We start from the raw sequence: 16,247 nt of genomic DNA on the forward strand, positions 1-16,247 counted from the left end.
CAAATTCAGGTCAGCCTGACTCCAAGGCCAGCGTATTTTTTCCCCCTTATAAGCAGACACAAAATAGTAACACCAATTATCATTTATATTGTATTCTCACATACATTATTTCATTTGATCCTCACAACAGCCCTGTGAGGTAGGTAGGGTTATGTATTATGTTATGCCCATTTCACAGATGAAGAAATGGAGGTGGCTCAGTGAGGTGAGTGACTTGCACAAAGTCACACAGCACATTAGTGGCTTCACAAGTCCTTTACTTTCTCTAACGTCAAGCCGTGTGAATTAAGAAGCACCGAGAAGATGGCGAAAGTTACTTTTTATGGAGAAGGAAAAGGGCAGTGGTGATTTACAAGATTTCTTCCTTAAACTGTTTTGTTGTGGTCACAGCTTCTGCTGTGTCTGTTCTAACCTGGGTTCTCCTAAGTGATCTTCCCGAGTACCACTGGCCTGGTCGCCTAGGACAGCCGTTGGAGACTCCTGGGTCCCACTGTAGGGGGAAAAGGCCTTTATTACCTAACGGGTACAGCCTTACCCACGGCCCAGTAGACAAGCTCCCTGCTCCCAGGATGTAACTATAGGAAGCCCCTTCCTCAGCCCATCTCTTGTGGGTGCCTGTGTCACTAGGCTTCCCTGGTTTTGTCCAAGGGCCCTGCCCAATGGGGAAGGTTCTGGGACTTCCCTGGCCATACTTCAGGGATGAATCATATAATGGGCAGTTTTGAGGCCTGCACTGTTCATCACCCCCTCGGAAGTGGTGGCTTGGGGTGTCTTGCCTTGGACCTTATCCCAGGGAGGTCCACAAGTTGGTTATGACTAGAAATAGTACCACAGTGGAAGGCCACGTCTTTCTGAGCAACGTCCTAGGGCCTGGACACTTACTCTGAGAGCAGTGTTATGGTGACTCTGGGGCTCCTTGATGCAATCCGCCCTGCCAGATCCCGGTCTCCTTCCTCTGGCAACACTTCCTTGGAGCAACAAATCTTTGTCCTCCAACAGGAGGTGGTCAGAAGCTATGTGGAGCCACAGATGGTGAGGAGGTGGGTGAAACAGGGGTCACAAAACAAAGCGAAGCCATCACAAAATGGGACTGACTTACAAGGGATGGGAAGGGGGCTAACCTTGGTTCTGGACAAATCCCAGGGGGAATCCTAATTCCGAGTAATATTTTCAGAATAAGTGGCCTTTTAAGGTGACTATTCTGAAAGAGTAAATGCATATTTGGGTGACAAGGAAGGTCTGGATCCAAGACTAGAAAATGGGAGGGGAAGAACAGATTTTGGTTCAATATAAGGAAGGGCTTTCTGATAGCTAGCACTGGCCAACCATGGCGGGGGCTGGCTTGGGATTGATGAGCTTCCTGTTGCTGGAAGTATGCGAACAGGGATGTGATCACTTGAAGGTGCTGGGGAGAGGCGCTTAGCCCCAAATAGGTTGGGGCATGCTGGTGGCCAGGGTGGGCTAAGCAACCACTAAATTATTTTCCAACCCTGAGAGTCCATCATATTATTTGTTTAAAATGATCTCTTTCAATGATACTTCAAATTCTTGGGGAGAGGATTACAGGTTCACGTAACAGTCCACGTTATGAAACACCTTTCGTTGCACTGGCTCCAGGTACTTTAAAATCTTCGCAGGGACAGTGGCTCACTTGTGAAGTGAGAAATCCCCGAATGTTTACATTTGGCCCAGTCCAGAGGGATATCCCCAGCTTCTGAACACTGCCTGGACGCCTACTCCTCTAGGCCATGCCACAGCTCCACTCTTCGCACCACAGTGGGGGCCCAAAATGCAGCTCTGAAATCCTACTGCATTTCCAAGCCAGCCAAACATGGCTGCCCCTGGGCAAACAAGGCTAAGGTCCCGGCTGCGTCCTAGGGACAGAGGAGCAGGCAGGGTGGGAATCCCTGGTTACTTTACGTTCTGGGAAACTGAAGGGAGCCTCTTATTTTCACCCCTTCCCCTCCACCAGGGGCTGGCTCCTTTCACAGATGGCTAAGTGAGTCACTACCTAGTGGTACAGAGGGAGCTGCAGACTGTGGAAAACTTGCCGTTCCTTTGTAGCCAGAAAGCCCTCCTGTGGCCTCCTTTAGGACACATTGGCAGACATTTCACTTATGACAAAATGCCCATCTGTAGCTCAAAAGTGGCAAAGAAAAAGGGAGCTCCGTTGAGAGGACACATGGATTCCTATAGGTAGACTGCACTGTGGGGGGAATCAAGTCCTGCTAAGCGATTAATACGTATTAGTATAGTGCCCTGCCTCACGCCACTGGTGAGACACTCTCCAGGACCTTGGCTGACATGGAGCTTCTTTGGAGCCCCCCCTCTAGTGTTGCTGGGGTCCTTTTACCTATACCGTATTAATCGAATAATCTTATTGTTCATAAAATCCACAGCATGTGGGTGAGAAGAATCGATGCAGAAGCCATCACTCAGAGCAATTTTCAGCACCTCCTCCACGAAGACCTGGAAGCTGTTGATTTGCTTGTTGGCTGGCACCACCCAGAGCCTCTTGAGGTTCTGTTTGGTGTACTCCTCCTCTGGCAGGCCCTCCACATTGGCCACCCAGTCCAGAGTCAGGTGGTTGGGGTCCTGCAAGTGGGTGGTGATGGAGGAGAGATTACCATTGGAGCAATAGAAGAGCTTGGAGCCAAGGAGCTTGAGGAAGAGGCAAGAGGTACTGAAGATGTTGGCATTGAAGACCTCCATACTGGAGGAAGAGAGGCTATAGATCTGAGGGGCCTCCCGCACGGTGAAGTGGACTGTCTGCACACGCTGGTTCAGGGTGATGTTGAGCATGGCATTCTTCTCAGCCTTGGAGAGCTCCACCTCCTTCTCCTGCAGTGCCTCAATCAGGGGCTGCACCTGGTAGAAGTCAGCCTCCCTTCGGAGCAGGCCCATCTCCTGGAAGTCCTCAGGCAAGTCCAAGTGGGAGGTCCTCAGGAAGTTGAGGATGTAGCGGAACACTTTGCCATCACGGTCAATGAAGCAGTTGCCTTGGCTGTCCCTCTTGGTGGGCATCTTCCCACTGAACATGGCGCCCAGCATGGAGTCGGGGAAGCTGGTCAAGGTTGCCAGTGAGGTCGTATAGAGCTTCCCCCCGACGTTCAGTGTGATGGGGTCAGACATGGCAGGAGGCTGGGGTGCTGGAAAGTAGTCCTAGAGAGGGAGAAAAGTGAGAAATTACCCAACCATATCTGGTGTCTTAGTCTGTTGAGGGGTTTATAAAAGAATACCATAGACCGGGTGGCTTAAGCATTTATCTCTCACAGTTCTGGAGGCTGGGAAGTAAGTCCAAGATCAAGGTGTAGGCAGATTTGGTGTCTGGTAAGGGTCGTCTTCCTACTGTGTCCTGGTGTAACAGAAGGGGCAAGGGAGCTCTCTGAAGTCTCTTTTAAAGGCACTAATCCTGTTCATGAGGGCTCTGTTCTCATAGCCTAGATGCAGACTCCCAAAGGTCCTACATTCATTACAGTGGAGATTAGGAATTCAACACAGAAACCTGGGGGACACAAGCATTCAGACCATAACATCAATGTACGTACAGTTCTCAACTCCTTATTGTAGATCAAGCCTACAGTCCTAGAGGTCAAAATGAATGAATGTTCGATGAACAAATGGATGGTTGATAATTGCCACATTATCTAAGCATAGCAGGTTCACTAGGGAGTTAAAAAAAAAAAAAGAAAAAACAAAGCCTGGGTTCTACTCTCCAGAGATTATTGTAATTGGTCTTTAATACCCCAGGCATTGGTATTTTTTTAAAAGCACCCTTGGTGATTCTAAATGTTCAGTTAAGACACGGAACCACTGTTCTAAGGAATAGGAAAGAAAATGTGCTTGGACTAAATGCTCTATTACCTGCTCTTACACACATTTGTTTACATAATGGTCATATATCTTTTGACTTAGATAATACCACCATCCATCCCTATCGTGCAGATGAAAAACACTTTCGGGATTCATTTCCCATGCTCAGAGAGGTGAAGGGCCATGCCAGGTTTCAAACCCAGGTTCCTTTATGTGAGAGCAAAAAATACGTAAATGCTTACTAACCAAATACTGGTACCTTCTAAGTACCTAGCCAATGCTCTGAGATTTAGTTCTCCAAGCCCACATTCCTGCTGCTGTACCAATGATGTCTTCTCATCATTGTTCTGTCTCAAGGAATTTACAATGAATAGCTATGATTACTGCCATTTCCAACAATCTCCAAGGCTTACAAGGGGCCACTCAGCCCTCTGGACTCTGACACCCTTTCTTGGACTCTCATCCTCCTGTAACAACTAGCCTTGCCATGAAGATGCTCTTGGCTCCTGGTGGCCTGCCCTTTCCCATCATGATGGCACCCCAGCCACCTCTGAAAAATGTGAGTTTTAGTGCAAATGTGGGACTATGCGCAGAGCACCCTTCACCCGTTCTCTACCCGCTCCTTAACAAGGCTCCTCTCCCTCCGATCTTACAGCCTCTAGTGTCTAAGGCTGGTGAGTCTCCTTCAACCTGAAGTCTTTTTTTTCTTTAATTTTTTTTTTTAAATTTTATTTCTGAGAGAGAGAGAGAGAGAGTCAACGTGAGCAGGGGAGGGTCAGAGACGGAGACACAGAATTTGAAACAGGTTTCAGGCTCTGAACTGGCTGTCAGCACAGAGCCCGACATGGGGCTTGAACCCATGAACCGCAAGACCATGATCTAAGCCGAAGTCCGACGCTTAACTGACTGAGCCACCAGGTGCCCCACCTTCAACCTGAAGTCGTGGGGTCTAACTTCTCTTTAAGGTTCTAGAAAGGAGGGGATGTACCCTCTTAGCTTCCAACATACTTTTCCAAGATCCCACCTGTGAAACAGATTAAGCAATCCTTCCCTGATGCTGGGTGTGAGGGCCACAGAGAATTGGCTGCCCTCAAAAAGAAAAGGCTGGCAGAAGACCAAGACAAGGGGCAGTGAGGGTGCTGTGACCAGGGAGATGGGCCAAGAGCTGTGGGAGTAGGTCAGGAATGAATTCTGGCATGCTTACTGTCCACATGGGAAAACCTCCCCAAAGTCACCCAGCAAGGGTGGTGAGAAGGCCAGAGCACTTCCTACCCTTACCATGCCTACCTTCTGAGGAGGCTAGCTGCACCAAGACCGCCTTACTCCAGAGGCTCGAGACTTGTGCCACAAGGTGGAGGAGGAGACTCAGCTGCCCCATTCTACCATCTAGGGGGTCACCTCATGATTCCTTCCTCATCTAATGGGGAAGACACTTTGATACTGCAGAAAGGCATTAACCATCTGGAGTGTCTGAAGAGAAACGAGCCATGGTGAAGTTACAAAACCGGCAGCAGAAGCCTGGAGCAGATGGGCTGCAAGACAGCGGGGAGGTCCAGCTGAAGGGGTGGGGCCAGGGCTGAGGAAGGGGCGGCTGCTGTGTGGAGACTGCAGGGAGCTGCTCTGGCTTCAGGGCTGAGACTGGTCAATTCTCTCTGCAGAGAGCCCGGGCAGGAGACGGACCCAGGAGCCAGTGACACCCTTTCCTCATTCCAGAATCTTCCTTTCTTACTAGGTAGTAATTTGCATATGTTAGTTTTCAGTCTCTCTCCTTGATTTCTTTAAAAAAAATTTTTAAAAATGTTTATTTCAGAGAGAGAGAGCGTGAGGGAGGGGGAGAGAGGGGGGGGGGACAGAGGATCCAAAGTAGGCTCTGTGCTGACAGCAGAGAGCCTCATGTGTGGCTGGAACTCACAAACTGTGAGATCACTACCTGAGCCAAAGTCAGATGCTTTGGTGCCCCATCTCTTTTTTTTTAATGTTTTTATTTATTTCTGAGAGAGAGAGACAGCATGAGCAGGGGAGGGTCATAGAGAGAGAGGGAGACACAGAATCTGAATCAGGCTCCAAGATCTGAGCTAGCTGTCAGCACAGAGCCCGATGCAGGGCTCGAACCCACGAACTATGAGATCATGACCTGAGCCAAAGTCAGAAGCTTAACCGACTGAGCCACCCAGGTGCCCCCCCCCCCATCTCCTTGACTTAAGGCCCAGGCTCTATCCAGTAGCTCATGGAAAGAGCAGGCTCAGGTGTCGGAGAGGTTGGGCTGTCTTTGCTGATGGTTCTGTGGGTTGCAGACCCTGTATCTCCTCTGTACATTAGTGCTGAAGAGCTCAGTGCTGGGGGGGGTGCGGGGGGGGGGGAGACAGGAGCCACAGGACACACCTGGTGTACCTAGGGCCTCTTGGGTGGGTATCCAAACTAGTTCTCTGCTTGCAAAAGTAGCAAGAGCACCTTCCCACCTCTGTCCCCGAGCTGTGTGACTCTCTGTCATCATCGGGGAGAGAGCTGCATAGACATTTGGAGTGGAGGCTGGTTAGAAGTTAGGTTTCCTGCACCTCCCTCAGTCTACGGTGCTCTCTGTGGTATGTTTCCCATGCCCACAAGTCACAGAGCTCAGCCCTCCAAGCCCCCATTTTCTAGTGGCAGTGCCAGTGTGTCCACCATCACAGGGGTACAGGCCTCAATGTAAATGGCACAAGGACACATGAGGACAGGAGCTGGCACCTCAGGGGGGAGGCAGGGGGAGGGTACTGAGAAGCTTTGTGTGATGAAGGGTCTGTGGTCAGGTGGGGATGAGCCCTCGTCGCTGAGCTAGGGTCCCCTGTGTATACTCAGTGGTCTCCGGGGCACCTCCACCTTGATGTTCCACGGGTACCAGAACGCCTGACACAGAATTCCTCTTCCCCCAAACCCACAGTGAACTCTTCTCAGCCACCCAACTGCCTGAGCCCAAGATCTGGGAGGCAGCTCTGAGTCCTCATCCCTAAAATTTTTCTCAGTCTGTCTCCTTGAACGCATTCCTTGAAGCCACTCCCAGAGCTCTGGCTTCACTTCTGCTCTCTTTACATCCTTATTTGGCTCCTTGCCTTCTTCCTCTCCACTGGAGCACTGCTGCTGGCCCAGACCACCTTGCTCTTCCAAGCTCACCTCCAGCCCCTCCCCTACTCCATGCTCTGCCACTCCAGATGGCACTGCACACATCCTCATGCTGTCACTCGCGGGCCTTTGCTTTCCCTACACCACCCTCTCCACCTTCTCTGCAGTCAAACTTGAAGGCCCCACCTATGAACCACCGCCTCTGTAAAGCCATCCCCAGATCTCCACTAGGTTAACAGTTCTCCTCTTGGGGCTTCCTAGTCCTTTGTAGAGCCCACCTGGCTGTGCCCACCACTCCATTATGTTATGAACTGCTTTGCACATGGCCCTCTTCCAAGGTGTAGATCACTGGACATCCACATGCAGAAAAAGAACCTCGACCCATATCTCATACCACGTAGGAAAAATTAACTCCAAGCAGATCATAGACCTATAGGTAAAATCTTTTGAAAACTAAAACTTCTGGGAGAAAACTTTTGTGACTTTGGGTTAGGCAAAGATTTCTTGCATGGGACCCAAAAGGCACAAACCGTAAAAAAAAATTGACACAATGGATTTCACCAAATGAAAAACTCTTCAAAAGACAGTGTTGAGAAAAGGAAAATAAGACATGCTGGCAGAAAGTATTTACAAAACATAGATCTGATAAAAGGTTGTTAACAAGAATATAGAAAGAACTCTCAAAACCCAGAAAACAGACAACCCAATGAAAAAATGGGCAGATGGTCTGAACACACACTTCACCAAAGAAGACATATTGATGGCAAGTAACTGCTTGAAAAAAATGCTCAGTAGCAGTAGTCATGAAAGACATGAAACTTAAAACCACAAATAGGTATACCACTGCTTACCTATTAAAATGGCTCCAATAAAAAATCTGACCAAAGCAGGGCACCTGGGTGGCTCCATCGTTTAAGTACCCGACTCCTGATTTCTGCCCAGGGCATGATCTCCATGGTTTGTGAGTTTGAGCCTCACACTGGACTCTGTGCTGACAGTGCGGAGCCTGCTTGGGATTCTCTCCCTGCCTCTCTGCCCCTCCCCCATGCTCTCTGTCTCTCAAAATAAATACATTAAAAAAAAATCTGACCATACTGAATGCTGCTGACTACACAGAGCAGTGAAAATCTCCTGCACTGCTGGTGAGAATGCAAAATGGTACAACACTGGAAGGCAGTTTGGCATTCAGTTTCCACATGACCCATCAATCCCACTCCTCATCATGAGAAATGAGGACATATGTCTGTGCAAACACCTGTACCTGAATAATTATAGCATCTGTATTCCTAATTGCTCAAACCTGGAAACAACTAAAATGTAAATGGTAAACACATTGTCACACAACCATATAACAGAGTATGACTCATGAATACAAGGGACTAGCTACTGACATACACCGCAACAGAAGAATCTCAAAAGCTTTACGTTAAGAAGCCAATCTCAGGGGCACCTGGGTGGCTCAGTAGGGTGAGTGTCCGACTTTGGCTCAGCTCATGATCTCACGGTTCACGGGTTTGAGTCCTGAGTCGGGCCCTGTGCTGACAGCTAGCCCAGAGCCTGGAGCCTGTCTTTGGATTCTGTGTCTCCCTCTCTCTCCGACCCTCCCCTGCTCATGGTCTCTCTCTCTCTCAAAAATAAATAAAACATTAAAAAAATAAAAAAAATCTACTTGTACAAAAAATAAAAAAAAAACCTATCCTCAAAAGGTTATGTGGTATGTAATCCTATTTATGTAGCATTCTAAAAAAGGTAAAACTATAGAGACAGAAATGAGACCAATGATTGCTAGGGCCTGGACTGGGGAAAAGATTGGCTGTAAAGAGGTAAGGGGGATATCTTGGAGTGATGGGAATAGCCTATGTCTAGATGTGGTGGTAGTCAAATGACTTGTTATAAAAGTTCTGAAAATTCATGTTAACAGTGGACCTCAAGAGGGTGAGTTTCACTGTATGTAAATTATGACTTCCTAAACTGGAAAAAGAATCAAGATTGGGATCGTGTCATGAAATCAATATTGTGGGTTGTGACCAGCTACACATATTATTGGGAAACTTTTGTTTCAGTTGTGTGCATTTGTGCATGAGCTGGATGGTGATCTAAAGTATGTCTTCATACTGTGGACTGTGACAAAAAACGTTTGTGAAAACCACTGTCTAGGCTGTGATCTTCCTGAGAGCACAGGCACTGCCTAGGGTACAGTGGGTGCTAGTGACGCGGGGATGGGGGTGTGGGCGGCGGGGAGGGATGGAGACAGGGAACGGATGAACATTTACTGGGCGTTTTACTACATCCAAGGCCTTTACACTCGTCAGCCTTTTAAATTCTTGGACGGATCCTACAAAGTAGGCATCATTCTCACTCTTTCGGCAGATAGGAAAGGGGGCTCGGAAAGACCGGTGACTGCTCGGGACACAACAGCCTGCTGGCGGAGAGCCCGTTCTCAGCCCACCCAGGCTGCAGAGCTGTAAGAGCAACACAAGGCTGTAAGAGCTTCAAACAAGTTTGGGAATCTCTGAAACAGCCTTTAAAACACCGCTCTGTAGCCTGCTTGGCAAGACGGTTGCCACTTCCCTAACGCACACCTCTTGCTCTCACCATGTGAGGAGCTTCCCGTAACACTCAGTAGCATTTTATTTATTTGCAATAAAAACATATAGAAAAGTACAGAAAATGATACTATTGTGCTAAATGCCGCACATGCATTCTCTCATTTCCTCATGCGATGTCTTCATAAGCACCCTGTGAGACAGACTGTTCTCATCTCCACTTTACAGATGAGGAAACTGAGGCTCAGAAAATGTAGGAGTCAGTGGAGGAGCTGGGATCTGAATCTAGTTCTTTGTGGGTCGAACACCTGTGATCATTCCTCCTTCCTACCACAGGGTCTCAATGTGAGTGAGAGATGCACATTCCCTATTCTCCATCCAGACCAGAGGGACAGTGTCCTCGGGTGGTGGGTCCACGGCCAGCCTCAGGCTCTGCCGCTCCCATCGATGGAGTGGGGACAGGACCCAAGGACGGCCCAGAGCGCCTACATGGCTGACACAAGACAAGTCCACTGAGAAGCCCAAGCCCTTCTATTTCAGCAGCAGCTGATGATGTCTAATGACAAAGCCACAAAACACAAAAACCCAGGCTTTTCAAAGCCAGGTTAGAAAGGATGAATGAGAACTCACACAGGACCAGAAGGGAGATAAAAGAAATCCCACCACCATTTCTGAACAAATTGTTTTTCTTCAGCAGGAGGCTTTCCAAGACTGCCTCTCGACTAAAAAACCAAGAAAGAGATCAGCCCTATTTTTCTGTTTGAGAAAAGGTCTGGTATCAAACCATCAACCAGGAAATCATGGTAGGTGGATCCCCAGACTGCCTGACTGAGTTGGGGAGGGGAGGCCAGGGGGCCGTGGGAGTTGCTGCTGGAGTTCTCTCCTCTCCAGAATGGGTCTGTGGCCCAAATGAGAGGGGGCCTTGAGACCCAGCCTGGTACCAAGTAAAGGACAATTCCAGTCTGGGGCCTGGAAATGACCTGGCTGCAACCTGTACCTTTCTGTGTCACAGAAAATAGAAGTCTTTGAGAGCAGATGTCCTGTGAGGAAGTGCAGCCGAGACACTGCTCTAGAGTCCTGCTTTAAAACGCGGTCCAGGCACCCACGTGTCCCTGCTGTCCTCATGCAGGACACAGCTAATGCTCACTGAGTACCTGCTGTGTACCATACCTGCTAGCTGTGTTACACATATGAGCTCATTTAAGCCCTGTAACACCCCTTCAAGAAAAGTATTATCTGCACTTTACAAATGAGAACCTCGGGCTCTAAGAGGTAGGGAACTTGCCCCAAACAGCGGCAGAGCCAGGATTGAAGTCTAGGCCTGTCTAACTGCAAAGTCTGGGTTGTAAACAAAGGCCGTTGGAGGGACTCCGTCACTTGTGCCCCTCCTATCTCCTACCAGGTGCCTCAACTTGATTCTGACCTCCATAAAGACCAGGGTGTAGAGACTCAACGTTTCCTGAGAACGGTGGACATGCCTTATGCTATGTGAGGCACTTTCCTATATCTTGTTTCATTAAAACACCACACTGCTGCTCTGAGGTAGGTACAAGTGTTGTCCCAACTTTTAGGGTTATACAACTGATGCCCAGAGTAGTGAAGATAGCTGCTGAAGACCGCACAGCTAGAGGCAGCAGAGCTAGAATTCCAAATGAGGTCTTTCTCCTAAGCCTGTGTCCCTTCCAGTAATACAAGACATAATATTTTGTTAAGGAGCATAAAGAGGATTTGAATAGAGAATCGTAATGCTACTGAAAGAGATGAAATATCTTAAACTTGTTCTAAAATTAACTACAGTTGTTATGCTGTCCTAGTCCGAATCCCAATAGTATTTTTTCAAAGGATTAAAAAAAAAAAAGATTAAGATCTTACTTTGGAAAAATTGATGAGTGACAACTTGAAAGAATATTTGAAAAAGAGTAATCACCTTAAGTGCTGGTTAAGATAACTAGTAACTACTAGTACCTAATTACACAGGATTAAAAAGCAATGGCATTACAAGCTGTGGTATTAAAACAATAAAAAGGAGAAGGAAATTTGTAATACATGTACTGAAAAGACTGATCAGCAGTTAAACAAAAAAATATATATTGATCCTTACAACAACTCTGGGACCCTGGCAGAACAGATCACATTATCTTTATTTCACCCATGCACAGTGAATGAATCCATGGCCCAGGGCTGCATGTGCATTCTTGATTTCTGAGTCATGGCCTGTAAGAAGTTCCGAGCTTGGACATTGCTCAGAGAACAGTCCTTCGGAGGCAGCCTGGGGTCTCCTCTAATCTGGGTCTTGAGCAAAAGATTGAACCCAGCCACAGAGGTTTTAGCCAACAGTCTGTACACTCATAGAGTCTTAGAATAGGCATGGACTTTCTGTTCAATTTCCTACATTACTGCCCACTGAGCTTCCATAAGGAAACTACTTGCCATGCAATCTATTCCTTCTACACAGTGAGGCCCAGTTGTAACAACAATAAATCTATTGATAATGACTTCTCTATCTGTCCTCCATCCATTCATCATTTCTTAGCTCTGCTCAAAGAGCCTACTAGTAGCAACCCAGCATCAATGAGCACACCTGACTCCAGATCTTGGTTTCTAAATGTCATCTCTTACAACAAGAAACCAGGGTTCCTGGGGAAATTGACGGCTCCAGGACTTTGACAGAAAGAATACGAGGTGAGCCTGGAACATCTCCTGCCAGACAGCAAAGAAGCAATTAAAGATTAATGAGATGTTGTCAAAACAACACAGAAGATCTTCAAAGATCTTCAAAGGAAAAAAAAAATTTTCATAACTATGTGTTCTGGTGGATGGTAACTAAACTTACTGTGGTAATAATTTCACATATATACATATATCACATCATTATGTTGTACACCTAAAACTAATACAATGTTACACGTCAATCATATCTCAATTAAAACAAAATAAAACACAGGAGCTGGCTTGAAGGAACTCTCCTTGGCCAAATCTGGAATAATTTGAATACCAAAAAAATTAATGATGATAACGGGTTATAACACATTGAATTAAAAAAAAAATCATGACTCTGTGTTACTCCAAAAAAAGACAAGGATAGGAGAGAAAGACACACACAAACAGTGCAAAAAATTATTCTATAACAAAGAATACCAGCTAATAAATAGAAAAGAATGGCATAGTTAGAAAATTACCACTTTGCAACTTTCAATGTTGCAACTCGGGCAAGGATCATCACTGGATGTAGTGAAAGGTTACTGGGAACACACAATTTCGACAGTCTCAAAGAATCACAGCAAAGACTGATGATATGGGGGAAAATTACACCGATGGAGAGATCAGGCAGTCATGACCTTAACCAGCAATCAAATTTAGCATTCATGGATAGTAGGACCCTGATATCACACCCTTCCTGATGGGATGCAATAAGAAGTACACAACATTGCCAGAAAGGGGGAAACAAAACAAAACAAAGCCCTGCATAATCATTTATAAAGTAACCAAATTTATACAGGTAGAAGAGGCTCTATCTAGAGTAAATGAGTTAGTTGCTTAAAGAGATATAACTAAATATGATGATGAATCTTGACTACATCTGACAAAAAAAAACTATGTGAGGTATTTTTTGGCAGTTGGAGAAATGTGAGTATGCTGTTTACTAGATAATATTGACTTTTTTCAAATTTTCATAATACCATGACACTAGTATAATGGTTATGTAGGAGAATTGTGTAACTAGGAGATACACGCTGACGAATTTAGGGGTCAAGTGTCAAGACAACTGTAATTTGTAAAACAGTTTAGCAAAAAAGTATGTGTGTTTGTGTGTGTAAAAGGAAAATCAGCAAAGGATGAACTGGTGCATGTAGGTGAAAGGCTATTCTTTAAACTTATCTGTAGCCTTGAGAGTTCTAAAAATATTTTTATTTTGAAAGAGGGAGGAAAAGAATGCTTCCCTCATGGGACTATAGATCTAAAATTCCAGCCAGCGTGCCCGACCCCAAAACCAGCCAGGTTCAATAAATACTTTGTTATTACTACTACCAAGGAGCATTATAATTTGGTAATTTTCCTCTCCATGTGTTGCCATGCTTTGGAGGATGAGGGAGCCAACCAGGGCTAAGCTAAAATAGCTCACAGCTGGTGGAGGGGATAGAATTTAAACCTGAGTGGTCTCCCTCCATAGACCCACCGCTCACAGAAACCACAGCGCTAGGCCTGCCGGTCTCTGAGCTGGGGTCGAGGCTGGCAGAAGATGGCTGTTCAGGCCTTTTTCCCCCTGCCGCCTCCAGAGCCTTTCTTCCTACAGCAGGAAAGAAACTGCTGTCATGTTCACAAAGTGGGGCCCATTCTGGGCCTCAGGAATGTTGTGGATGGGCAAAAAGGCTCCGAGGGACTTTGGTATCACCTACATCTATGTTTGAACTAGGCTCTGACACTTAACTAGCTGTGTGGGCCTGGACCAATTCCGAATAGATGGCAATCGCAACAAGAGGCAAGAATAATTGAGCAGTTATTATTGCGCTAGGCACCTTCTGCATGTTGATTTCATAGATGAAGTAGATACTATTATTATCCACGCCAGGCCCTCTCTGATCTCTGCAAGTTGCTATCTGCCATCCCTTCTGCCTGCACTCTGAAGGAAAATCCCATTTTCAGATGCAATTCCTTTCTTCCTTCTCTATATCTTCAGAACATTTTATTTTCACCCCTTACCAAAAGCCTGCTTTGCTTCCGTAGACAGTGCCTGGCCACTCTGTTGGGGCTGAGATCTTGCCTTTTTGTACCCCCCAGAAGCAGGCAGAGTAGGGGAAGAGGAAGAAATTTCTTCCCCTGCTTAGATCCATTTTCTTCATCCCAGACTGACATCTACAAATAAGGAGGTTTGTCACCACCTCCAGAATCTTAAAAACTTACTATTTCAAAAACACTTTCTTGACGTTTCAGTTTAGAATCTAAGCCAAGCCCAGGTGCCTGCCTGAAAGTAAATGGAGGAGTTCCCACTGTGTAGGAGATAGATTGAACATGGCTGGGTAACTTTCAAGGGTGACAGTACTTAAGAGTGAGAAATGTGTCTCCCAGTAAACTGGATGAGATTCCGTGCCCTCCCCCCTGCCCCTTACTCAGTCCACCAAGATAAAGACTGGCTCACAGCCCTGGGGACCATATGGGAGCCCCACCCTTCACCTCCCTGTTTCTGGCGTCCCCACACCCAACAGCTTTATCTTCTTCAGCTCTGTTTTGCGCAGTTCATATCTGTAAGAAGCCCACAGGCTGCTCAATACCCCACAGCCCACACTATAGGGGGAAAAGGTGCTTTCTAAACTCAAGTGACACACAGGTGCCCTGCGGTGAGCTGCCCAGTTAGGGCACAGACAGGGAAAGGCAAGCTGGAGGGAAGCCAGTTGACCTGACAACCCAGCCTCCCCATTTGCACAGCAAAGTATTCTCTTACCTGGTGCAAACTCTCAACAACCACCACCATCCCCCATCCTCTTCCAGAATTTTCCTTCATCCTCTCAGCTTACTCTCAGGCTTCCTCTTGTGGTTTTCCTCAGACATAAGCACTCCATTTCAACCACTCTCTTCCTGAGGTCTTTCTGCTTCTCACAACCATTATAACGTATACACAGAGGGCTTTGAAATCCGTCTCATTTCATCCTCACAATACCCATAGGAGGGTTGCCTTACAGGTTGGCATTCAGAAAGACTAAAGCTGGTCCTGTCACACAACTTGCATAGGGCAGGACACCTAAACGTTTGTTTCTTCCCTGCCATCCAGTCCAGATCAAACCTCTGCCTCGGTGAGGTGCAGCAAATAAAGCCGGGTCTATGGAGAAAGGAGTCCTGCAAGGTTTGGGGCAAGCCTCTTATTCCTCACCTGTAAACAGATACGGTGCCGCCTCTACAGGGTATGAGCGTTGAATGAGATCATGTGTGTGACGCACTGAGTTCAAGGGATGGGCTCTTTATTTCTATCACAAGGAAAGGAAGGTGTTTGTTCTGTGCATTCATGGGTGTTTGCCCACTCGGGCACCACTGTACCCAAACCGTATCAGCGCGCAGCCGACCCTGGGCTTTCCAGGGCTGGGAAGGATCCTTTCCATCTCTGTGTCTCCGCCCTTCTTTCCCCAATGCTTTTTGGCCCATTCCAACCAGTCTAACCCAGGCCTGCCTTATCGGCTTTCTCAGTACTGACTCCCCAGCCCTGGCCACCCGCTCCTCCGATCTCACTCGAGGTCCCGTCCTCACCTAGAGACTCCGCCCTTCCTTGCCCCACCCACCAGACTCCTCCCACAGTCTCGACCCTCGTAATCCGGGCTTTTCCAACCTTCCCCACCCAGCTAGACTCTTTCCACCAGCTCCGCCCCCTCTCCCCCAAAAGCGCCCCCTCCCCCGCAACCTCCGGGGTTGCCGTCCCCATTGCACAGATGAGAATGGCGAGGCTAGGATAGGCAAGACGACCTCTCATAGTAGGGCAGGTGCCAGGTGGGCCCGCGTCCCCTCACCAGCTGTCTCTGCGCCCCGAGTCTCCGGTTGTGCCGCGCCGCACCGCACCCACCTCCTGCCCTCGCTCTGCAGCCTCCCCTCCACGGGCGGCCAGCGCAGCTTTGCGAGGGGGGGGAGGAGGGCCGGAGCCCAGCCCAGGGGCGTGGCGGCCCGGGACCCGCGCGCTGCGCTCCGGGATTTGTAGTTCTCCCTGGGCTCTTTGCGGCTCGGCACGCCTAGCGCAAACTCCATCTCCCAGGAGGCATTGCAGTGAGCCGTCCAGCTCCCCGCCTCGCCCCCGCTAGAGCTCAGACCGGC

The 16,247-nt window shown here is 47.8% G+C and overlaps 1 protein-coding gene across 3 annotated transcripts; it reads right to left on the bottom strand.

Annotated features, from left to right (window-relative positions):
* Positions 1 to 67: 67 nt before the first annotated feature.
* On the bottom strand, positions 68 to 16,039 carry KCTD21 (potassium channel tetramerization domain containing 21). Of its 3 annotated transcripts, none has more exons than XM_039228666.1 (2): positions 16,003 to 16,039; positions 68 to 3,162 (listed from the first exon to the last, which is right to left on the bottom strand). In XM_039228666.1, exon 2 carries the CDS (start codon positions 3,130 to 3,132, stop codon positions 2,350 to 2,352), a length of 783 nt encoding a protein of 260 aa, XP_039084597.1. In that variant the 5' UTR covers positions 3,133 to 3,162; positions 16,003 to 16,039; the 3' UTR covers positions 68 to 2,349. The 3 variants fall into 3 exon arrangements, with proteins under 3 accessions (XP_039084597.1, XP_039084596.1, XP_039084595.1); XM_039228665.1 differs by having other exon boundaries at positions 15,950 to 16,032; XM_039228664.1 differs by lacking the exon at positions 16,003 to 16,039 and adding an exon at positions 14,896 to 14,980.
* Positions 16,040 to 16,247: the final 208 nt, after the last annotated feature.

This window comes from Hyaena hyaena, unplaced genomic scaffold (genome assembly GCF_003009895.1).
Source record: "Hyaena hyaena isolate Hyena2069 unplaced genomic scaffold, ASM300989v1 scaffold_34, whole genome shotgun sequence".
NCBI lineage: Eukaryota > Metazoa > Chordata > Mammalia > Carnivora > Hyaenidae > Hyaena > Hyaena hyaena.